The sequence below is a fragment of the Canis lupus genome, chromosome 12, assembly GCF_011100685.1.
Source record: "Canis lupus familiaris isolate Mischka breed German Shepherd chromosome 12, alternate assembly UU_Cfam_GSD_1.0, whole genome shotgun sequence".
Taxonomy (NCBI): Eukaryota; Metazoa; Chordata; class Mammalia; order Carnivora; family Canidae; genus Canis; species Canis lupus.
The window spans coordinates 46749777-46774178 of NC_049233.1; the positions used below are offsets into that span (position 1 = coordinate 46749777).

At 37.7% G+C, this 24402-nt stretch overlaps 1 protein-coding gene across 4 annotated transcripts in view; it reads left to right on the plus strand.

Annotated features, from left to right (window-relative positions):
* HTR1E (5-hydroxytryptamine receptor 1E) overlaps nt 1-18558 on the plus strand; it is a 94344-nt gene extending 75786 nt beyond the window's left edge. For all 4 annotated transcript variants that reach the window (XM_038554661.1, XM_038554663.1, XM_038554664.1 and 1 more), the window contains one exon: nt 16788-18558. In XM_038554661.1, the coding sequence (XP_038410589.1) occupies nt 16968-18065 (1098 nt within the window). In that variant the 5' untranslated portion in view covers nt 16788-16967 and the 3' untranslated portion in view covers nt 18066-18558. The remainder of the gene's footprint in view (nt 1-16787) is intronic.
* The last annotated feature ends 5844 nt before the right edge of the window (nt 18559-24402 follow it).

Below are 24402 nucleotides of genomic sequence, written 5' to 3' on the forward strand. Positions count from 1 at the left end.
AATCTCTACCTTTCATGATTACTCTTTATGCAAATATCCTTAAAATAGTCTGGAACAAAGGCAATCCCAAGACTTGCATAAATGTGAGAGATCACACATCACTCATAACAAGTGACAAACTGGGAGAAAACCAGCAAAGAACAGAGGGAGATAACTAAGTATCAACATGAGTAGTCAAAGTGTATAGATAAATGTATATGTTTGATAGAAAGATCATGTGTCCAAAGTTATGAGCAGAAAATGTTGAAACAAGAAAATTAAAGTGAAAGTAAATTTGAAAAATAATAGTGCTACATAAATGTCAGGAAACTGGCATTTTATTAGGCATCAACAGGACATTTTTATATATATTTTCCCTGAAACTAGAGGTTACTTCACTCTTGGAACTGAATTGTAAATATATGCACATACTCTTCTTCCAACCACCATGAAATTGTAGCATAAAAATCATTGGATTTTAGATCTGAAAGATGCTCAGAAATAATGAAGCCCTAATTATACAAATAGGGAAACTGAGACCCACCGGAATAGAATGTCTTTTTCAGGACCACACAACCAACCATCATTAGATCTCAGATGCATTCAAGGAAGTCTCTGCTCTTGACCCCTCCATTTCATTACAACTCACTATCTCTTATTTCTCACCTTGAAGTGGATTGAGCTCCCCTCAAAAAAGGTACCTGCAAATGCCTTTGGAACTAATTGGAGCAGAGACAAGTGGAATGAGCTAGCAATGCCTCCCCAAGTGGAAGCCCGGTAGGAAGCCTTAGCTCTGCACTTAGCTTAAATCTTCATTCCCTTGGGTCTGCCACAAAGGCACGTTGCAGTGCAGAAGAGTCAAAAGAAAAAAATGTATGCACAGCATAGGAAGGAGCCCAGATCTTCTCTGAGAAGTTGAGTACTTCAGTGGTATCATTAAAGCTGGGTCAAAAAAAAGTCATTTCATTTTTTTTAAATATGCTAATATAACCTCGAGCACCAGCTCACTTAAATGACAGGCACTTCATAAAGTTCATTCTTATTATTCTCAGCTGAAAAGTAAATAACAATTCTACAGGTGTCCTTCATATTAAAAGGCTTTATTTGCTGGCAATAGAGACTCTCTATTGACTAAAACCTTATCTATACCTCACAGAGCAGATTGTTTTTCCCCCACACCTTTCAAAGAGGTGTAGCCAATCCATTCTACACAAAGGAAAACAATGTGATAAAAGAGATGATGCAACAACCGCCAACTGAAAGAGCTCTCGATAGCTAAACCTGGAACAATTTAAGCAAAAAAATAAATAGTGCAGTATTCGATTATAACCCAAAGAATAAAATAAATATTCATGAGTCCATATTGATAAACAAATAATGTAAATAAGCATCAACAGTGCTTTTTTAAAAAGATTTTATTTATTTATTTAACACAGAGAGAGAGGGAGCAGGCAGAGGGAGAGGGAGAAGCAGGCTCCCTACAGAGCAGGGAGCCTTATGCAGGACTCAATCCCAGGACCCTGGGATCATGACCTGAGCTGAAGGCAGATATTTAACCAACTGAGCCATCCAGGTGCCCACAACAGCACTTTTATAAAGGTAATTTTCCCAAACCTAGAGGCTACTGCTTCCTTGGGACTTAATCATAAATGTATAGATGTATAGTATAAATATAAATTATTGAATAAGTAAATAAGTGGTAGAGGAGAGACAAATCTTACAGAAGAATTCCAAATAATATATATACATATTCCCCCCTCCAGGAGGTGGAACTTAATTCCCTATCCTTGAAGATAGGCTATATTTAATGACTCACTTCCAAAAAATAGAGCAAGGAAAGGGAAAAATAGTCACTTTGCAGTGGAGAGTCCTGGCAAAAGCTGACTCAACCAAGTGATGAAGGTTAACATCACCAGTGATATCATATGGATTTGATGTACTCTGATGTAAGGTAATGAGAAGGGCACTTCATTTTTTTTAATAATAAATTTATTTTTTATTGGTGTTCAATTTGCCAATATACAGAATAACACCCAGTGCTCATCCCGTCAAGTGCCCCCCTCAGTGCCCACCACCCAGTCACCTCCACCCCCCGCCCTCCTCCCCTTCCACCACCCCCAGTTAGTTTCCCAGAGTTAGGAGTCTCTCATGTTCTGTCTCCCCTTCTGACATTTCCCACCCATTTCTTCTCCCCTCCCCTCCATTCCCTTTCACTATTATCTATATTCAAGAAGGACACTTCAACTCCATGGTATTCTTTCCAAGTCCCATAACCTCAGAAAAATCATGAGAAGAATATCAGACAAACTAAGATGAGGAGACATTCTACAAAATACTTGGCCAGTACTCCCCAAGACCATTGAGATCATGAAAAACAAGCACAGTGAGAAATTTTCACAGAGGAGAGGAGACTGGGAAAATATAACTAACTACAGTGTGGCATCCTACAATGAAACTGATGGAAGGTATTAATAGAAAAAATGGCTAAGTCCAAATAAGGTCTGGAGTTTAGTTAATAGTGATGAATAATATTGCTTTCTTAGTTTTGATAAATGTGCTCCATAATGTAAGATGTTAATAATGGGGGGACACCTGGGTGGCTCAGCAGTTGAGCATCTGTCTTTGGCTCAGGGTGTGATCCCAGGGTTCTGGGATCGAGTCCTGCATCGGGCTCCCTGTGAGGAGCTGCTTCTCCCTCTGCCTATGTCTTTGCCTCTCTCATGAATAAATAAATAAAAATCGTTTAAAAAAAAAGTTGCTAACAATGGGTAAAACTGGGTGATGGGCATTCTCTCTGTGCTATCTTCGCAACTTCTCTATAAATTTAAAATTATAACAAAACAAAAACTTTATTTTAAAAAATAGATGATACAAATTTATCTCGCTGTATGCTCCTGCCTGGGGCATGACAGAGTTTGATAGCTAGCGCATTGCCTATTCCCAGAAGCACAGTTAAAGAAGGCTTGGGGAAGCTAACTGAGTTCAAAAGCCAGGAGTAACAAGAGCACACTGTACAATAAGAGGAAAAGCAATGTTTGTTCTTCACTGAGTGACCTGAGTATTATTTGTGTAGTGATCTGAGAAGCAGAATATATTCTGAACATGACAAAAATTGAGGCTCTCCTTTATAGGTCAGCAAAAGTAATAAGGTAAAAGCCCAAACCAATAAACTAACCAGATTTCGAAGAAACATAAGTGTGCTGACTATCCAATAGAGTCTGTTTAATGGTGTAAAAGACTCAAATTAAAAACATAAGTTTTAGACAAACCCTTCAAATTTGAAAAATTCTCTAAATTCTCTTTTATGTTATCTAGGATTTTATAATGTCTGACATTTATATTATCGTTTCTAAAGTAGTAAAACCATTTTGCCAATAAATTGTATCTCCTTCTTGCCAACCAGTCCTCTAAATTACATCCTTTTCTAGCTCTCTGCTTTCAATCCTGAAGGTTTCAGCCCTAATCCAGACTCTCCAACCTTCGTCACCCCTTCCAAATCCCAACTAAATCCCATCTCTTGCTTTTGACACCTTGTTGGATTTGTCTTCTAAATAATAATCCCTTCAAAATGACTGTAAATACATGAATGGACATCTAGACTCTTTCCATATTTTGGCTATTCTGGGCATTGATGCAATTAACATTGGGGTGCAACAATAAATGAATAAATAAGATGTGATGTATATATACAATGGAATATTATTCAGGTATAAAAAATGAAATCTTACATTTGCAACGACATGGATAGAACTAGAGGGTATGACACTTAGCGAAATAAGTCAATCAGAAAGATAATTATCATATGATTTCATCCATATGTGGAATTTAAGAAACAAAACAGATGAACATAGAGGAAAGGAGGCAAAAATAAAATAAGATAAAAACAGAGAGGGAGGCAAACTATAAGAGACTCCTAACTATAGAAGACAAACTGAAGGTTGCTAAAGGAGAGCTGGGTGGAAGGATGAGGTAACTGCGTGATGGGCTTTAAGAGGGGCACATGATGTAAAAAGCACTGGGTATTATATGAAACCAAGGAATCACTAAACTCTACCTCTGAAACTAATAATACACTATATGTTAACTGATTTTAAATATTAAAAATGACTGAATGAAGGAAGTGACTTAATGGGTTAAAAAAGGCATAAGTCTGCTTTCCACATCAACTTTATGTAGATGGGGAAAACTACCTTGCTCTTTTTCTCTTCATCTTTGGATAGAAACATATATATAATTGTGTTTCCAAAAGATGCAAGAAAGGCATGAGCATAACTTATAATACATGTGGTATGAATTTCCTTAAAAACAGACCCTAAAGTCAAATTCAACTATGAATGTTTAAAAAGGAACTATGTGAGGGAGATTGACTAAAGAATAATATTTTGATCAATATATATAAGACTTACATTTTGTTTCATCACTTTTATTGCTGAAGAATACATTTTATTTATTTTTAAATATTTATTTCAGAGAGAAAGAGAAAGAGAGAGAGCATGCACAAGCTGGGGGAGGGGCATAAGGAGAGGTAGACAAGCAGAATCCCTTCTGAGCAGAGAGTCTGATGCGGGGTCTCCATCCCAAGACCCTGAGATCAAAAGTCTGACACTCAACTGACCGAGTTACCCAGACATCCCAGCTGAAGAATATATTTTAAAGGGCTGGATTAAATATTCAAGGACACAAACACAGTAAATACCTCTTAGTTCAATATGAAGATAACAAATCCATTAGTCTATCTACATATGAGCATGCTCAGCAAACAATAGACTGAACAAATGTTTATTGAGTACCTCTTAGGTGTCAGGAAATGTGCCAGCACTTTGCCAAATGCTATCTCATTTCATTTTTTCTATAAATATGTAAAGTCGATATAATTATCCTCACTTTTCAAAATGTAAAACCAAGCATCCAAAAATTAAATCACCCAAGGATGTGTTACTTAAGGTAAATAATTAGTTCCTTTAACTGATAAACCCCAAAACATCAGTGGCTTAACACAATAAAATGCTGTTTCTCATTCGTATCACCATCTAATGCAAGTCAAAAAGGGAAAGGAATTAAAAAAAAAAAAAAAGGGAAAGGAATATATTTTGCCCCACCTGATCATTCAGAGACCTCCTGCCTCCCAGGATATTTCCCCCATCCACTGGTGGATGGAGATTGAGAGCAAGTATAGTACACTGAAAGCATTGGTAAAGGTATAGGAAATTTGAACAATACTGTCAAGCAATTTACATGGAACAATCATAGAATGTACATTCTCTTTAAACATACATATAACATCACCAATATAGACTACAAATGGAGCCACAAAACAAGTCTTAATACATTTCAAATGAAATCATACAGACTCTGTTTGTGAGCCTGAGTATGATGAAATTAAAAGTCATTTTTAAAAGAATACATGAAATCGTTAAATATTTTTGTAGTTAAGAAATGCACTCTTAGGGTAGCCTGGGTGGCTCAGCGGTTTAGCACCACCTTCGGCCCAGGGCCTGATCCTGGAGACCCGAGATCAAATCCCACATCGGGCTCCCTGCATGGAGCCTGCTTCTCCCTCTGCCTGTGTCTCTGCCTCTCTCTGCGTGTGTGTGTCTCTCATGAATAAATAAATAAAATCTTAAAAAAAAAAAAAAAAAAGAAATGCACTCCTAAATGTTGCATAAATCAACTAAAAGGGATCCCTGGGTGGCACAGAGGTTTGGCGCCTGCCTTTGGCCCAGGGCATGATCCTGGAGACCCGGGATCGAATCCCACGTTGGGCTCCCGGTGCATGGAGCCTGCTTCTCCCTCTGCCTATGTCTCTGCCTCTCTCTCTCTCCCTCTCTCTCTCTCTCTCTCTCTGTGACTATCATAATTAAAAAATAAAAATTTTAAAAATTTTAAAAATTAAAAAAAAATCAACTAAGAAAGCATGAAGGGGGCAGCCCCGGTGGCACAGTGGTTTAGCGCCGCCTGTAGCCCGGGGTGTGATCCTGGAGACACAGGATCGAGTCCCACATGGGGCTTCCTGCGTGGAGCCTGCTTCTCCCTCTGCCTGTGTCTCTGCCTTTCTCTTCGCTCTCTCTGAATAAATAAATAAATAAATCTAAAAAAAGAAAGAAAGAAAGAAAGAAAGAAAGAAAGAAAGAAAGAAGAAAGAAAGAAAGAAAGAAAGAAAGAAAGAAAGAAAGAAAGAAAGAAAGAAAGAAGAAGAAAGAAAGAAACCATGAAGGAATCAGAAAATATTTCTGACTGAAAAATAATGAAAATACAAATACTAGAATTTGTAGGATGCAGCTAAAATAGTGCTAATAGCAAAGTTTATAATTCTAAATGCTTATGTTGGTGGTGAAAAGTTTTCAATCAACTATTTTAGCTTCTACATTAAGAGACTAGAAAAGAAGAGTGAGTTAAGCCCAAGTAAGTAAAGGAAGGAAATAATAAATATAAAGGCTGAAAGTATTTAAATAAAGAATAGGTAATATAGGAAATCAAGTCATTCAGAAACTGGTTCTTTGTAAAGATTAATAAAATTTAAAAATACTTACCTAGACTGATCAAGAGGAAAAAAATAAAATTATCAGTATCAAGAATGAGTGTAACATAGATATTATAGACATTTAAAATATATGAAAGGAATATTATAACTAATTGTATGACTGAATTTGACAACTTGATAAATGGACAAATTCCTTAAAGGACATAAATTACCAAAAGTAAACAAGAAAAAAAAATAGAAGTCCTAAAAAGCCCAACATATAGTGTTTTGGTGTTGTTGTTGATGATGGGTTTTTATTTATTTAAGGATAGTAAAGAAATTGAATTTATAGTTAAAAATCTCCCCACAAGGGATATCTAGGTGGTGCAGTTGTTTAAGCATCTGACTCTTCTTGGTTGAAGCTCAAGTTGTGATCTCAGGGTCATGAAATCAGCCTGCATTGGGCTCTGCACTCAGTGCAGAGTCTGCTTAAGACTCTGTCTCCCTTTCCCTCTACCTCTATCCCTGTCCTGTCTCACTCCATGCCTCTGCTCTTACTCTCTCTTTCTCTTTCATAAATAAATAAATAAATAAATAAATAAATAAATAAATCTATCTTAGAAAAGACCTCCCCATGAGGAAAATTTGAGTTCCAAAGGGATCTGCAGGTACATTCCATCAAATATTTGCAAAAGAAATTATATTGATATTTCTCAAACCCCTTCAGAAAATTTTTATTTTTTTAGAAAATTTTTAAACTCATTTTTTAAAGCCAGCATAGTCTTGATTCTAAAACTTGCAAATCAATACAAGACATTTTCAGACAAATATCTCTCCCAAACAAAAATGCAAAACTCCTTAACAAAACATTAGCAAATCAAACTCAGCAATATGTATTTAAAAAAAACATCATAACTAACTGAAGCTTTTCCAAAACCGCAAGATGGGTTTAATATCCAAAAATGAATTACTAAAAAAAAAAAAATGAATTACTGTGATTCACCACATTAACAGAATAAAGAAAAGATATCATAAAACTATCTCAGTAAACATTTTATAACATTAAATACCCATTTATTATAAAAACTATCAGAGACTTAGGAATTGAAGAAAATTTCCTCTAATAAATGAGATCTGAGAAAAACTTATAGCTAATGTATTAATGGTGAATGATGACCATTTCCTCCATCTGATATTGGGAAGAAGATAAGAATGTCTGCTCTCACCACTTCTATTCAGCATTTTACTATAGTTGTAGTCAGAATGACATGACAAGACAAAGAAATAAAAGCAATTAAGTTGGAAAAGAATTAAAACTATCTCTTTTTGCAAATGAAATTATTGTTTTCACAGAAAAATCATAAGAATCTACAAAATATCTACTAGGATTGGTAAGTCCTTAGCAAGATCACAGATTCAAAACCAATATCCAAAAATACATTTTATTTCTCTAAACAAGCAATAAAAATGGAAATTGAAATACAAATACAATTTACAAAAATATTAGAATACATATGGATATTCCTCTTTCTGCTACTTCATTATTAGTTTACAGAAACACTACCAATTTATGCACCCCTATGTTTATTAACATCATTATTTATAATAGCTAAGATCTAGAAGCAGCCCAAGTATCCACTGGTATCCACTGGTTTTATGAACACATAAAAAAGATGTAGTATAGATATAGATACACATACACAAGCACACACATAATGGAATATTACACAGTCACAAAAAAGACTGAGGTTTTTGTTTGTTTGGCCATTTTTGCCATTTGTGACAACATGCATAAACCTAAAGGGTATTGTGCTAAGTAAAATAAGTCAGACTGAGAAAGACAAACCCCATATGATTTCACTCATACACAGAATCTAAAAAACAAAACAAATGAATAAACAAAAAGCAGAATCAGGGCAGCGCCAGTGACCCAGCAGTTTAGCGCCGCCTTCAGCCCGAGGTGTGATCCTGGAGACCCGAGATCAAGTCCCACGTCAGGCTCCCTGCATGGAGCCTGCTTCTCCCTTCTGCCTGTGTCTCTGCCTCTCTGCCTCTCTGTGTATGTGTGTGTGTGTGTGTGTGTGTGTGTGTGTGTCTGTCTGTCATAAATAAATTTTTAAAATCTTAAAAAAAAAAAAAGCAGAATCAGACCTATAAATACAGAGAATAAACTGATGATTTCTAGAGGGAAGGTGGGTGCATGGGATGGAAAGAATGAATGAATGAGTGAGAGATGCAAGCTTCCAGTTATGAAATGAATAAGTTATGGGAATAAAGGCCACAGTATAAGGAATACAGTCAATGATATTGTAATAGCATTGTATGGTGACAGATGGTAGTGACACTTGTAGTGAGCATAGCAAAATACATAAACTGGTCAAATCACTACATTGTATACCTGAAACTAATGTAATATTGCATGTCAACTATACTCAAATTTAAAAATTAAATTTAAGAACACATAGGGATAAATTTAAAGAAATGTGTGCAAAACCTCTACACTGAAAATTACAAATATTACTGAGAGAAACTAAGAAATACCAAAATAAGGGCAACCCAGGTGGCTCAGCAGTTTGACGCCGCCTTCAGCCTGGAGCGTGATCCTGGAGACCTGGGATGGAGTCCCACGTCCGGCTCCCTGCATGGAACCTGCTTCTCCCTCTGCCTGTGTCTCTGCCTCTCTCTCTCTCTCTCTCTCTCTCTCTCTCTGTGTGTGTGTCTCTCATGAATAAATAAAAAAAGTTTAAAAAGTGAAATAATATTATGCCATTCAGTAAGAGCATCATGAAAAAGAAATTTTGTTAACATCTATTTCTGTTCACTATAAAGTAGCAAATAAAGTAGCAAATAAAGTTCAGATTCCTCCAAATACTAAAGTACATCCTACATATTATATACCATTGTTCCATTTAAAAGATAAATTCTGGGCAGACCAGATGGCTCAGTGGTTCAGCGCCGCCTTTGGCCCAGGGCCTGATCCTGGGGACCCGGGATCGAGTCCCAAGTCGGGCTTCCTGCATGGAGCCTGCTTCTCCCTCTGCCTGTGTCTCTGCCTCTCTCTCTCTGTGTCTCTCATGAATAAATAAATAAAATCTTAAAAAAAAAAAAAGAAATACCAAAATAAGTGGAGAATGCTATTTCTTTCTGGGAGAACACACAATATTGATAAATTTTAATTCTCCTTAAATTAGTCTATAATTTATACATAATGCAAACTAAAATTCCAACAGATTTTTGTAGAAATTGATAATTTGATTCCAAAATTTATTTAGAAATTCATAGAACCTGGAATAGCAAAAACAGGCCTAAAAAAAAGAACGAAGTTGGACTCCTACCACCTGATATCAAGATCTTAAAAGCTACAGTAATAAAGACAATATTATATTGGCACAAAGGTAGGTCAAGGAACAGAAGAGAGGGCAAAGAAATAAATTGACATATATGGTCGATTTATTTTTGACAAAGACACCAAAGCATTTCCTACAAAATTTGCTGAAATATCCAAACATCCACATAGGGGAAAAAGATAAACCTCAACATCTATGTCATACCCAAATGCAAAAATTTATTCAAGATGGTCATGAACTGTTGGTTTACAAAATTCAGGAATTTCTCAGGTGAAATCTGAAATTGGCCATTGAAAATGGAGGGCAAGAAGACTCTAAGAGACAGAACTTCCAGATTGGTAAGTGGCAGGTTTAATAACCAAGAGAAATTACACAAGTGGCCATGAGATGAGTAGATCTCCACACTCACCCTCCAGAATCTTTGAAGTTTATAGAGAAGACTTAACCTAGGTTCAGTAATGCATACCATCCAGATAGTCTCACCAACACATTGCTCTCTCAAGGCTGCATCTTTGAAAATAGCTCCCACTGTAGGAATGTAAGGCCAAGCCACACATTTCAAGGATGGGGGAAGGCAGGTGGTGAGATGCCTGATTGTCTGGGTCCAGCTCACAGGTCACTCAGTGGTCATGTCACCCTGATGACCTCTTCCACCATGAAAGCTTAAGGTATTAAGCTTCTAAAATAAAATATAGAAAAATATCTTAGTGACCTTAAAGTCATTTCTTGGGACACAGGAAGCTCTAATCATAAAGAAAAGTAGATAACTTAGACTTCATCAAAATTAAAATCTTTTGCGTATCAAAAGACATCATTAAATCAAAAGACATCATTAGAATCAAAAGACATCATTAAAAAATACAAAGGCAAAGCATAAAGTAGAAGAAAATGTTCACAAAACATTGTTCTGACAAAAGACATATGTCCAGAATATGTAAACGTCTCCTAAAATCCTATGTACTCTGTTTTGTTTGATTTTTATAATGATAATGTTTCCTGTTATTATGAATAACCTCATAATAACCACATGTCATTTCCCAACCACAATTCAAATAAGCAAGAAGAAGAAAATAAAGAGCCCCACACTCCAGGATCTCCTCTATGTCTGCCTTTGCTCCCAATGAAAACCAAATGAGAAACAAACTGCTATCCACCCTTTCTTTTCTATAGACATGCCAAGACAATTCTTTATGAAAGCTGAGGAAGTGAATTTAATGAACAATTGGAGAGATAAAATTAGTAGTATGAGGACAAGCAGCTGCTCCTGAAATTTAAAAAAAAAGGGGGGGAAACTGATACATACTGAAAATTTTCTTTCTTTTTATTAAAGTATAGTTGACCTATATAGTATTATACTGGTTTTAGGTGTACAACATAATGATTCCACATTTATGCACATTATGAAGTGATCACCACAGTAAGTCTAGTTACTGTGGTGATCATCATACATTGTTATTACAGTATTATTGACTCTATTCCCTATGCTGCACTTCACATCCCCATGACTTTTTTATTTTATTCCTGGAAGTTTGTACCTCTTAATCCCCTTCACCTATTCCACCCATCCTCCTACTCTTCTCCCCTCTGGCAACCACCAGTTTGTAATATGTATTTATGAGTGTGTTTTTGTTTTATTTTGTTTCTTAGATCCTATTTTAAATATTTTTTAAATTACTTGAAGAAATTTGGGCAAAATGAAAACAATCAAAGAAGAGATGAAAGGATATTTGTGATAAATTATCAACAGTTATTGAAAACCAATAAAGCCTAGATAAGATGGTGAAATTAAAAATGAGTGTAATAAATAAATAAATAATAAATAAATAAATAAAAAATAAATAAAAATGAGTGTACTCATGACCTCTTTCTTATCCCTGGTGTACTGTAACTGGAGTAGTATAAATCAGAGGCTCTGAAGCATCTCAGTAAATGAGAGCAGCATACATTTTGACCCATTTGGTTTATTGTGATTCTCTCCTATTTCTGATTTCAATGAAAAAAATAGCTTTGGACTGCACTGGTATTTTCCATGTCGTAATCAGAGCAAAAACTAAAAGTTACAAGCCTCCCCAAGAAGTATCTGCATTAACTCCTGATAGGATATGGCCGTTTTTATCTATGATTATTGCAGCTAATTTTACATTGCAATAGACTAATGAAAGTTTGGTTTGTTGATACTGGTGTTCGGACTGGTTCTGCAGAGCATGTTTTAAGTGTTACAGCTCCTCCCCTGCCACTATGCAAAATGCTAAAGAGACTTAAATTTTCAGGTGCAATTTAACCAGCACTGTTCTAGTTAGAAATCATACTTCCTCCTAAGGAGTCAGTAGTGATTATAAAACTATGTGCTAGTTTCTTAAGAAGGTAAAGGAACCCAAGGACAATTGAAGCTGGATCATTTCCTGATTATGGCTATATTTTTGTGCCCTTCACGTCCCCAGTGTAATCTCTTAACCGTTCAAAGAATTCTATTTCCTTGGTGCCCCCAGCCCCACTGACTCCCAGCCTCTTCCATGACTGCTTTCCTGCTTCCTCTTTTACATTCCACTCACTCCAGAAATGCTCTGTGCCCCGATATGAAGGATGTAGAGTGCAGCAGCAAAGAAAACTGCAAATAGTCCAGTTTAAAAAGATAATCTCTCTCCCTAAACAGAGAACAACCTTGACCCTACATCTTCCTCCACAGCTACCTTATTTCTTTGCTCTCCTTTTCAGCAATACTCTTTCTTTTTAAAGATTTTATTTATTTATTCATGAGAGACACACAGAGAGGCAGAGACATAGCAGCAGAGGGAGAAGCAGGATCCCCACAAGGAGCCCGATATGGGACTCCATCCCAGGACCCCGGGATCACGCCCCAAGCCAAAGGCAGACACTTAACAGCTGAGCCACCCAGGCATCCCTCAGCAATACTCTTGAAATACTTGTTCTTATTCAATGCCTCTATTTCCTTTCTTCTCAACCTTTCTTGAAACCACTATATTCAGCTTTCTTTTTTTTTTAAGATTTTATTTATTTGAGAGAGAGAGAGAGCTAGAGAGAGCACACAAACAGGGGGAGCAGCAGGGAGAGGGAGAAGCAGACTTCCCTCGGAGCAGGGAGACCAATGCAGGACTGGATCCCAGGACATGAGCCAAAGGCAGGCACTTAACTGGCTGAGCCACCCCGGGGCCCCCACATTCAGCCTTCAGTCTCCACCACTGCATCAAATAGGTCTTGTGAAGGCCATCGGTGTCATCCACATTACCCAGCCGAATGGTCAAGTCCTCACCACCCATAGCAGGTTAGCAGCATTTATACAGCTGATCACTCTTACTTCACACACTTTGTCCACCTGATTGTGCGATGGAATTATCTCTCATCGTGCCCCTCCACCTGAATAGCTGTTCTCCTCTGCTTTGCTGGTTCCTCCTTTTCTTCCTGACCCGTGATTAGGGAAGAGCCCCAGGGCCCAGTTCTCAGGCTTGTTCAATCTATAATTGCTCCCCAGGTCATTGCACCCAGCTATTCAAAAGATTATGTTCCACATGATGTTATGGAACAAACTTCAAGATATATTCTTAAATGAAAAAAGATAAAAGATGGCAAGCTGGATGTATGCAGGAATTTGGAGTGACTAACAGCACAGAGATACAAAACTTAACTCCTATTTGGAAAGGCTTGGGCACAAAATAAGCCAGAAGTCACATTAAAGAGCTGACAATGTAGCCCCAACCAGTGATGTTTTTTCCAATTTAACTGGAGGCAGTTGAAAAGATGAATAAGACATACATTCCACCCTCCAGAAATGTATAGTTAGCTGGGAGGAATGAAAAATACACAGGGATAAAATAAGGAAGAAAATAGATGTCACCAGAGAAACAAGAATTAGGATGTATGAGAGCTCAAATAAATAGAGCAGCTTTTAAAAGCTTGAAGAAGATGAACTCTTTGATTTATTTTTTACTTCATGTTTTCAAAATAACATTTCCTAATTGTCTATTATCAAACTAAAACTTCTAGAGTTTTCTGTCTCTTATCCATGCTACCCTCTATATTCTCAATCCTTTAACTGGAGTGGAAAAGCCTATTTAAAAATACTCTTCTGGGGAGGGCTGGATGGCTCAGCAGCTGAGTGCCTGCCTTTGGCTCAGGTTGTGATCCTGGAGTCCTGGGATCGAGTCCCTCATCGGACTACCTTCATGAAGCCTGCTTCTCCCTCTCCTTCTGCCTATGTCTTTGCCTCTCTCTGTGTGTCTCTCATGAATAAATAAATAAAATCTTTAAAAATAATAATAACTACTCTTCTGGGGCACCTGGGTAGCTCAGCTGGTCTGACTCTTGATCTCAGCTCAGGTCTTGATCTGTGAGTTCAAGCCCCATGTTGTGCTCCATGCCCAGCTTTTAAAAAAAAAAAAAAAAAAAAAAGGAAAAAAAGAACTACTCTTCCAACAAACCTTCAGAACCCAAGAAAAGGGCAGCCCGGGTGGCTCAGCGGTTCAGCGCTGCCTTCAGCCCAGGGCCTGATCCTGGAGACCCTGGACCGAGTCCCACGTTGGCCTCCCTGCATGGAGCCTGTTTCTCCCTCTGTCTGTGTCTCTGCCTCTCTCTCTCTCTCTCTCTCTCTCTTCTCTGTGTATTCTCATGAATAAATAAATAAAATCTTTAAAAAAAACAAGAAAAACATAACTTAGGATTCGTGTTTGCAGGGAGAAAAGAACTTTATGTCATTTAAATAAGGAGAAAGTGGTCAAAATACAGAAATAAACATGTTGGTCACAAGGAGAAATGTAGAGAGGTTGCCCCAAGCTAATAGATGGCTCAGGTGCCACCCGGGTCTTTCTGATTCCAAAGCCCGTACATTTTCAATGTTACAGCCTGTCTCAGATATAAATGCAAGTTTAGACTGACTATAAAAGAAGGAAAAAATAACCAAGGAAGAAGAAAACATTTAATTTACAAGAAAGAATGTATTGTTGGTGGAGCAAGTCCCATGGAAGAATTAGAGAAACATGAATTTCATAGGATACATCCACAGAAATGCTGTAAAAGCATAATGAAAACAGGCTGAATGATTCTCATTTCACTGCAGAAAGATAAAGACTGTCTTAAAAACAATTGCCCCATTTTTGGTCTTTAGTGAAATTATTTTCTTTTACTTTCTATATCTAAGAAAAAATGATAACCACCTCCCAGTCTTGATTTTCGCCCAATGGGCAGAAAAAAATTAAATCCAGAACTAGATAGATCTCACCCTGGCTGGAGATTTTTATTCCTGCCCCCTGACTTCCAGTCCCCAGTTTACCCACTGATTCCCCACCTACTTCACTCTCCATTTCACACGAGTCACCTGCTCCTGCCCTCATTAAAGAACGTCTGTTAAGCCTAATCCACATCAATCTATGTCCTTTCTTATAACTGCCAAAATGCCAGTTTTCTTTGAAGTTTTCCTGGACCTAATCCCACAGAGACAATCAGAGGATTTGATTGATGTTCTGACTAGCAGCCATTGGGTGTGAATATTCCTATATGGATTTTTATTGTCTTGTTTTCATGAATATACATTCAGTAGTCTCCCCTTATCCACAGGAGATGCATTCCAAGACTGAATGCCTGAAGCGCAGATAGTACCGACCCATATATGGACTATGTTTTTTCCTATACTTACCAACCCAGGATAAAGTTTATCAGCTAGGTAAAATAAAAGATTAACAACAATAACTAATAAAAAATAGAACAATTATAACATCATACTATAATAAACATCATGTGAATATGCTCTCTCAAAATACCTTATTGTGCTGTACTCACATTTCTCGTGATGATGTGAGAGGATCAAATGCCTACATGATGAGATGAAGTAAAGTGAATGACACAGGTTTTGGGATGTAGTGTTAGGCTACTATTGACTTTCAGATGATTCATCAGAAAGAGGATCATCAGCTTGCAGACCATGGTAACTCAAAGTGCAAAAGCAAAACTACACATAAGGGGGGCTGTTGTACTTTTTATAAAAAGTCCTTACAACCAGGTATCCAATAAATGTCACAATCTCACTGATTGCCCAGTTTAGTCACAGCTATCCAGGAGACAGATCATAAATGGTAGATAGATGATAGGTGATAGATAGATAGATGATAGATAGATAGATAGACAGATAGATAGATGATAGATAGATAGATAGATAGATAGATAGATAGATAGATAGATAGATGATAGATAGATAGGAAGAAATTGAAAGAATACAAATGTTAACCAAACTAAACACATTTTTTTTAATAGGGAGTTCTTTGAGCTTGGTGATGATGCTGTTTCACAGTCAATTTACTGTATTACTCTGAGAACAATTTGCCATAAACATCAAAGTAATGTTGTATGCTTTTTTCTCTCTTCTCCAAAGAAATGCACAGTGGGATATGTAAAATGTCAGAAATAATTAGACAAAATCGCACAATTTCATTGTGACACTAAAATATCTTTGGAGTTGAACATTTGCTATGAAACTTTAGAACAGTTTTGAAGTCTGCTTATTATAAACAATATAATTTTTTCCTTAATGTCCCAGAATTTCTAAACATGATACAATGTAAATGTAGGTTTCCAAATAAAAAAAAAGTTTTATGTGTAAATGCATATATATTAATAAATATAAATAAGGAAGTAATTCAGGTGGCAAAATAGACTTTAAAGTTGGTAATATCTTCACGAGAAAGACGTTGGAAATTTAACTTTCTAAAAAGTGTCTTTTTTGTAGCTACACTTGTGGTTAGCACAGCGTAAGGAATAGACTTGTGAATCACAATGTTGTGTACTTGAAATTAAGGTAACATTGTGGATCAACTATACTTCAATTTTTAAAAAGTGTCTTTTGAAGAATAATGTAAAACTGAACTTCATACCCAGAGATAAAAAAGAAAATTATATCAAAAATGTGTAAAGAATGAGTACTTAAATACTATAACATTTTGGGGGGGGGGGATGTGACTTTTTCGTTCATTAACCAGTAGCATACTATTTTCCAGGAACCCTCAGAAGAAATGCTGTGGTACTTCCCTTTACCTATATAAAATGGAACATAAGAAACTACATAGCTGAAGAAACTACAGTCTTCTTATAAATGAGAGGTTTGAAGTCTAAGTAGTTTCCAGCTGAGGGAAAAGAACCAGCTGCCTCTCCACAGTGTAGATTGAAACAGGGTAAACATGAATCTCACTAACTGTACCACAGAAGCCAATGTGGCTGTGAGACCCAAGACCATCACTGAGAAGATGCTCATTTCCGTGACTCTGGTGATCATCACCACCCTGACCATGTTGCTGAACTTGGCCGTGATCATGGCCATCTGTACCACCAAGAAGCTCCACCAGCCTGCCAACTACCTGATCTGTTCCCTGGCTGTGACAGACCTCCTGGTGGCAGTGCTCGTCATGCCCCTGAGCATCATGTACATTGTCATGGACAGCTGGAAACTAGGGTACTTCATCTGCGAGGTGTGGCTGAGTGTGGACATGACCTGCTGCACCTGCTCCATCCTCCATCTCTGTGTGATTGCCCTAGACAGGTACTGGGCCATCACCAATGCTATTGAATATGCCAGGAAGAGGACCACCAAGAGAGCTGGGCTGATGATCCTCACCGTCTGGACCATTTCCATCTTCATCTCCATGCCCCCTCTGTTCTGGAGGAGCCACCGTCAACTCAGCCCACCACCCAGTCAGTGCACCATCCAGCATGACCATGTCATCTACACCATTTACTCCACACTTGGAGCCTTTTATATCCCATTGACTTTGATACTTATTCTGTATTACCGGATTTACCATGCAGCCAAGAGCCTGTACCAGAAAAGAGGATCAAGCCGGCACTTAAGCAACAGAAGCACAGATAGCCAAAATTCTTTTGCGAGTTGTAAGCTTACACAGACTTTCTGTGTGTCTGATTTCTCCACCTCAGACCCTACTACAGAGTTTGAAAAGATCAACACCTCTATCAGGATCCCTTCCTTCGACAATGATCTAGATCACCCAGGAGAACGTCAGCAAATCTCTAGTACCAGGGAACGCAAGGCAGCACGCATCCTAGGACTGATTTTGGGAGCATTCATTTTGTCATGGCTGCCATTTTTCATCAAGGAGCTGATTGTAGGTCTGAGCATCTACACAGTGTCCTCTGAAGTGGCTGATTTTCTGACGTGGCTTGGCTATGTTAATTCTCTGATCAACCCTCTGCTCTACACAAGTTTTAATGAAGACTTTAAGCTAGCTTTTAAAAAGCTAATTAAGTGTCGAGAACATACTTAGACTGCAAAAAGCTGAAAGACATTGTTTTTACCAGCCTCGTGAATGGACAGAGGAAAGGGGTTCAACTTCTTAATTCTTGAACATAGTTGGTTCAGGAAAGTTTGTAAGTTCGTGTGGTCTTTCTGTTTATTTGTTCTGTTTTGTCTGAGGTGTGTCATCTGGTGTGCAGTTTTCTACCTCTGGCTTTATTTGTGGTACACGATTTCAAATAAACATTATCATATAAAGACAGAAATTTCATAGAAGTAATAATAAGGTGAAATAGTAACTACTTTTTTTTTTTTAGCCATTTCAGTTAATCCTGCAATTAAAGAATGCCAAAATGAATCTTCATTTGCAGAATTTCTTATTACTTATAAATCAAATATCTGACAACTTAACCTCGGGTGGCATTAAATCTGAGGTCATGGTTCCATATGCGTGCAAATTTTAGTAGGAATTGCATGACTACATAAAGCATTAATAAAAAAAAATAAAAAGTGGTGTGCTGTCATCTGCTTGCAGACCTGAGCTAAAATCATTTACTGTGACTACATAGCCCACTCCTTTTAGGCACAAATAGTACAGCTGACGTGTCCTTTTTAGTTCAAGATTCAATATGCTTCCTCATTCTCCAAAAAGAACCTGGAATGAATACTCTGGCACTTTCCTAGGTCTTTGGTTATGAATATGGAATATAAACAAATACAAAATAATCTAAATCTCCTTTGGTCCATGTGTTGCTACATTACCTGATAGGCACATTGGACATTCTCCCATTCTGATTGGACATTCTCCCATTCTGAGAAGAATCCCACCGAATCTTGCACACATTCCCTCACTCTAGCAGGATTCAAGTGGGAGTACAAGCAACTTAACAGGGTGAAGTGATCCAATGAAGGAATATATTATCTAAAGAATTTTGTTGGAGAATGTTCCTCATTAAATTACCAGTTGTGCACTTGGAAAAACAAATACAAGTGGAAATTCTATGCTTACCACCAAGGCCACCCATTGAGGAAATTAGCATTAAATTGTATCCTCTGGGATCTTGGTGGCTTCATGCCAGACTGCACCCTGGGCCCAGGAGGCTGAAGATGGGACCTGATGCCACAAGTGCCTCCCCTGACCTGGAGTGACTGTTTCTCACCTCTTGTCCTCTCTCATCCACAGCTTCTCCCCATCTCCTCACTCTCCACAGGTCATCTCTTCTTTTCACTGAGAAGACATGGATTTGCTCCCTCCCTACCTCCATGTTATAGCCTTAAATCTGTGCCCTCTAACTTTTTCTGTAATCTTGCACATTTCTCCTGACCCCTGATTCCTCTTCCTCACTGTGCCCCCTCCTCTCTCTCCCTCTTCTCTTCTCCCCTATCTCTCTTCCTTTCCCCCTCCCTTTCTCCCATCCCCTCTCTCTCCCCACTTCTCTTTAATCTCCCTTATCAGTTTGCTCAAATGGACACTTCTCTGGCCCTACTTCCCACTCAAGTGTGTGCTTCCTCTCCCTCCTGGCTCCCCCACTTGAGTTTCTCTACTCATCAATCTTTCATCCTGCTCACCTCTCACCTTCCATTGACTTTCTGTTCCTCTGCCATCTGCGCATGCCCCTCCTAGCTCTCCTGAAACAGATCTCCCAAAGGTCTTGTTTACTTGACAGTAGGCAAATATAATGGCCTTCCTCCATCCTTATCTACTTTGCCATTTCTCATCAGTTAAAATAGGTAAGTCTCTCTTTCTCGTTGAATCCCGTGACTTCCAGAATACTTTACTCCCCTGGTTCTCCAGCCACCTCTTTTTTCTTTGTCTCCTTTTCTTCCTCCTGTGGCATTGTCCTCAACTCCTACCTCCTGTACCTCCATATTCCATCCCTCCTATCACATGCCTGTGGCTTTTCAATTTGTGTCTTTGGTTCTGATTTCTGTCTTTCTCAAACCCACGACTCATGAATTACATCCAGTGAACATATCCCTGTGAATAGTCTGTTGGTTCCTCTAAGATTTTCCAAACTGAACTCACAATCATTTTCCCACACTCAAAGCTCCTCCTTCCACCTTCCCAGTCTCAGATAACAGGATTACCATGCTTTTTATCATACATGTTAAATAAATGTGATCCTCTCTCTTTATGGCTTGTCTTTTACACCCAGACAATCTTGAAGTCTAATCCATTTACTTCTACAGAAATATTTAAATATGCCCCCTTCTACTCCAATAATTTGGTCCCCTCACCCATTCCAAATCTTATCTGATCCTACCTCTGAGTTCCTTTACCAGCAACTCTGCCCCCACACACCTATCAGATACGTCTTCCTAAAACGGTGCTTTTCAGAGTGGCAGCTCCAGACCAGCAGCATTAGCATCATCTGGAAAGTTGTTTAAAATGACATGTCTAGAGCCCCACTGAAGACATACTGAATCACAAATTCAGAAAGTAAAACTTCTGTTTTAATAAGCCCTCTAGAAGATTCTAGTTTGACAATCACTATCCTCAAGTATACCATTGGTTTTTAATTATAGTACTCATAATCCTCACTATTTCCCCATCAGTTTAAAATAAGATTCCTTAGTATAATAATCAAGACTTCTTTACTATGTGATCTTTACTATGTGACCTACTATTACCTTTCCAGAGTTGTGTCTCAGGACTTCTCATCTACCTCATACTCTAGAAAAGTCTAGATATTTTCTGGGTTTTCTGAGCTCACCTAACAGTTGATCCCACTGCTTCAGTAACCTGATCCCATGGCTTTCCATTCTTCTCCTACCAATTCTTCATGCAATCTTGCAGCTAAAATGCAATCTCTTCTCTAAAGTCTTCCTGAGATATTTCTTCCTTCTCTGTCGCTATGAAAGTACCCTCTCTCATCTCTATGCTCCCGTGGAATCTCATTTCTATCACTATTATTATATGCATCCTATATTATAGTGCATTTGTTTGTGTATTTCTGCTGTCTTCCCTAATAGATTGTGAGCTCCTTGAGGACAGGAACCATGTGTGTTTCATCTCTGTATCCCTAGGGACTCCTACAGCGTTTTACACAAAGTAGGCACTCAATAAATGTCTGTTAATGTGAATGAAATTATGGTCCTGGAAGAGAAAATGTAAATATGCCATCTTCTCCCAGTAAGAAAACCAAAGTTCTAAAATCCCATGGTGCAATACTGACTTTCTTTTTCCCCAAAACTTACCCTACCACTTCCCAACGTTGTTTCAAAAACTGCTAGAAAAAGCTTCCATATGGAAAGAAAAAGGATTTCCTGTTGAATATAAATGAATATATTTTTTTCATTAGGATTCAGGCTAGGCTGCTCTAAAACAAGGGGCCCCCAAATATAGTTATTCAAACCAGATAGTTTCTTTCTCCCTTGTGTGACAATAAAGAGGTAGGAGGGCAGCCCAGAGTGAATTGGAGACTCTGCTCCACAACATTATCCAGGACAAGATGGTGCTGCCTTCCTCCCGGGGCTTGTTTTCATCTGTATGACCAAAACTGACTCACCATCACATCCACATTCCAGTCCATAGGAAGTAAGAGAGAAAATAGAGAGCAGTTTCCTTTTAAGGAAGTTACATGATCCACATAACTTGTACTCCATAGCTTGTACTACATTGTCAATAATTGGTCACCAAGTTGTAAAAGAGAATAGGACAGTACATCTCTAGCTGGGCAGCCATGTGCCTTGCTAAAATTGAGGATATTATAATAAAAGGAAGAAAGAGAATGAATACAAGGGAACAATGAATAGTCCACTTTGAAGGGATATTGATTTCTGTATGGATAGCTCTTATATCTCAGGCAAGTCAATTAGCTACCAGCTCATGGTGATCTATGTACGAGGATGTTGAGATTTAAATTATGGGTGTCCTTACTAAGATTACATTTATGCTAAAAATTCATTATTTATCATGACTATATCCTAATATCTAGAAATTATATGAGCAACTCACTAGCTTTCCCATTATCTTCCACATATCATCATTGAAAATTCTTGGCGATTTTAAGCATCTTAAAATGTTAAAAGTTTGATTAAATAAAAAACAAAAAGCAGATGCATAAGTAACTTTCACTTACTCATTTTTACTAACTCATTTCCAATTTACCACTTAGGTCCTAATTTTTTTTTTTTTTTTTCAGATAGGTCCTAATTAAATGCAATTCTCTCACACCTACCTTTGGTTTACTCGTTTAACCAGTAGTACTAGCTGGTATTGACCATCATTGCTGCTCTCAATTAAAACTTGAGTAAAGTAATGGTTCCTTCCAATATGGTCAATTTTTCTAGTGTAAACATTAGAGGATTAAAAGTTAACCCCAGGGGTGACATTTCAAACACTCTCACTAACTAATAAATTAGTACTTCCCAATTTGTGTACTTGGTGAAAGAATTCTTAGGTATAAGTCACTCTCTTATAGACCTAGTAGGTGTTTGGTTATAGCTGGTAGCAGTAAGGACCGCTATGAGCATTGATACCACTATCTGCTTTGGATAACTGTATAGCCTCGTATGCTTATGAATTTCATTTTGCAAACTCTAATATGCAGGTACAAGGGACACAATAAAATGTTTATCAGCAAGGAGGAGCTATTGGTGCTTCAGAGGACTGACTCATACCCTTATTTGATAAAAAAGACTTTCAGAGGCTAAATATGGTCTCACCTAAGTCACTTTAGACTTAAAATTAAAAGAGAACCTCAGGCACTTGTCACTTGAAGGAGGAGATATTTCAAAAGGTAGGAAGGATAACATTCGATGTTCCTGGGATCCTTAAATTATCCAAGAGCCCTCCTCTCTCCCCACAAACCCCGCCTTGAGAAATACACAACAGGTTTCATCCCTGCCACAAAAATGGTTTGAAATTATTTCCTTCAGAATAGAAAAGAATCACTATGAGAAGAGAATTGTTTCAGAAACATAAACTGTCAACTCCCTGGAAGCTCCTAGCACCTAACACAGCGTGGTGCATGGTGGCATTCAACTTACACAATTTATATGTCTGTTGGATTTAACTGAAAAGAACACATTGATTATAGATCTCAAGAATTTAGAAATAGAACTATGCTGTGGGTAAGAAGGGAACATTCCTACATGGTAGTGGAGTTGTCGAATATTTTTTTTTAAAGGAAAGGGGGCATCAGGACAATGATGATACAAAAGAAACAGCAACATAAGGAGTTGAAGATAATATCAGCATAGTTTTACACAATAAAAAAAATTGACCATCTGCTATGTTTAAGTAGATTATAAAAGTTTTTCATTGAAAAAAGAAAAAGTAGTATAAGAGAAATGATATGAAGAAAGCAAGATCACAGCAATGGAAAGAGCAAAGTTGGGGAGGTAATGTGGTGGTGGTTTGAGGTCCACAAACACCAAGTGAGCATCTGCCATGAGTTAGGGATTGTACAAGGCACTGGGATCTCTGTAAGGAAAAGAAAGGGCGAGGAGGGAAGATAATCCAGGTGGAAAATTATAAGACCCAAATTTTAAGAACAGATTTATATAAAGCTAATTATATTTATTTTCTAGTTGGATAAAACAACATTTCAGAGGGAATTCTAAACACTGCCTTTGCTTAATAGGGTGAGGGAGAAAGAAGACAGAGGAGAGCATTTTGAATCTTAGGAAAAAGGGAGGATGAACCTGAAACTGAAGAATGGAAGCGAACGGATGGTTCTTCAGAGAAAATACATTTACAACATGGATACAAGAAATAAGGTCTTAAGGGCATGTGTTTCCAGTTTGCATGTATCAAAGAGTCATATATCAAGGGATGTTTTAAGAAAAGCTAATTTATAAAAGTATCTGAAAGAATGAGGTTTTAAACAGAACTCTGTGGAAAATGTCGTCTTATAATAAGCAGACCAGTGACCCCAAGTGTGTCTGGTTCATGGCTAAGCACTCAGTAAAGGATTGGGAAATGAATAAATTACTCAGTTAAGCCATTAAGCCTATTGTTAGCATTTGGATGGCAAAGGAGAACAACTTGGCAATATAATAAAAGTATCTCTGTAGGACACCTGGGAGGCTCAGTCGGTTAAGGGTCTGACTTCAGCTCAGGTCATGAACTCAGGGATCCTGGGAACCAGCATCATGTCCAAAAAAAATAAAATCTTTTTTTTTAAAAGTATCTGTGTAAGTCAGCAGGAAAGATGCTAATAAAATATGCTCTCAAATGTATGAAGCAGTTATATAAAAAATGCTAAACCATCAGTCATCCTCTATTCCTGAACTTTGGAGGGGACAGGCAGACAAGAGGTGTTTCATAAAGAAAAATAATCACAACCACAATGTAAATAGTGTTACCTGACAACTTTACCTGATAACTTATTTATCCATTTCCCACTTAATGAAAAACTAAG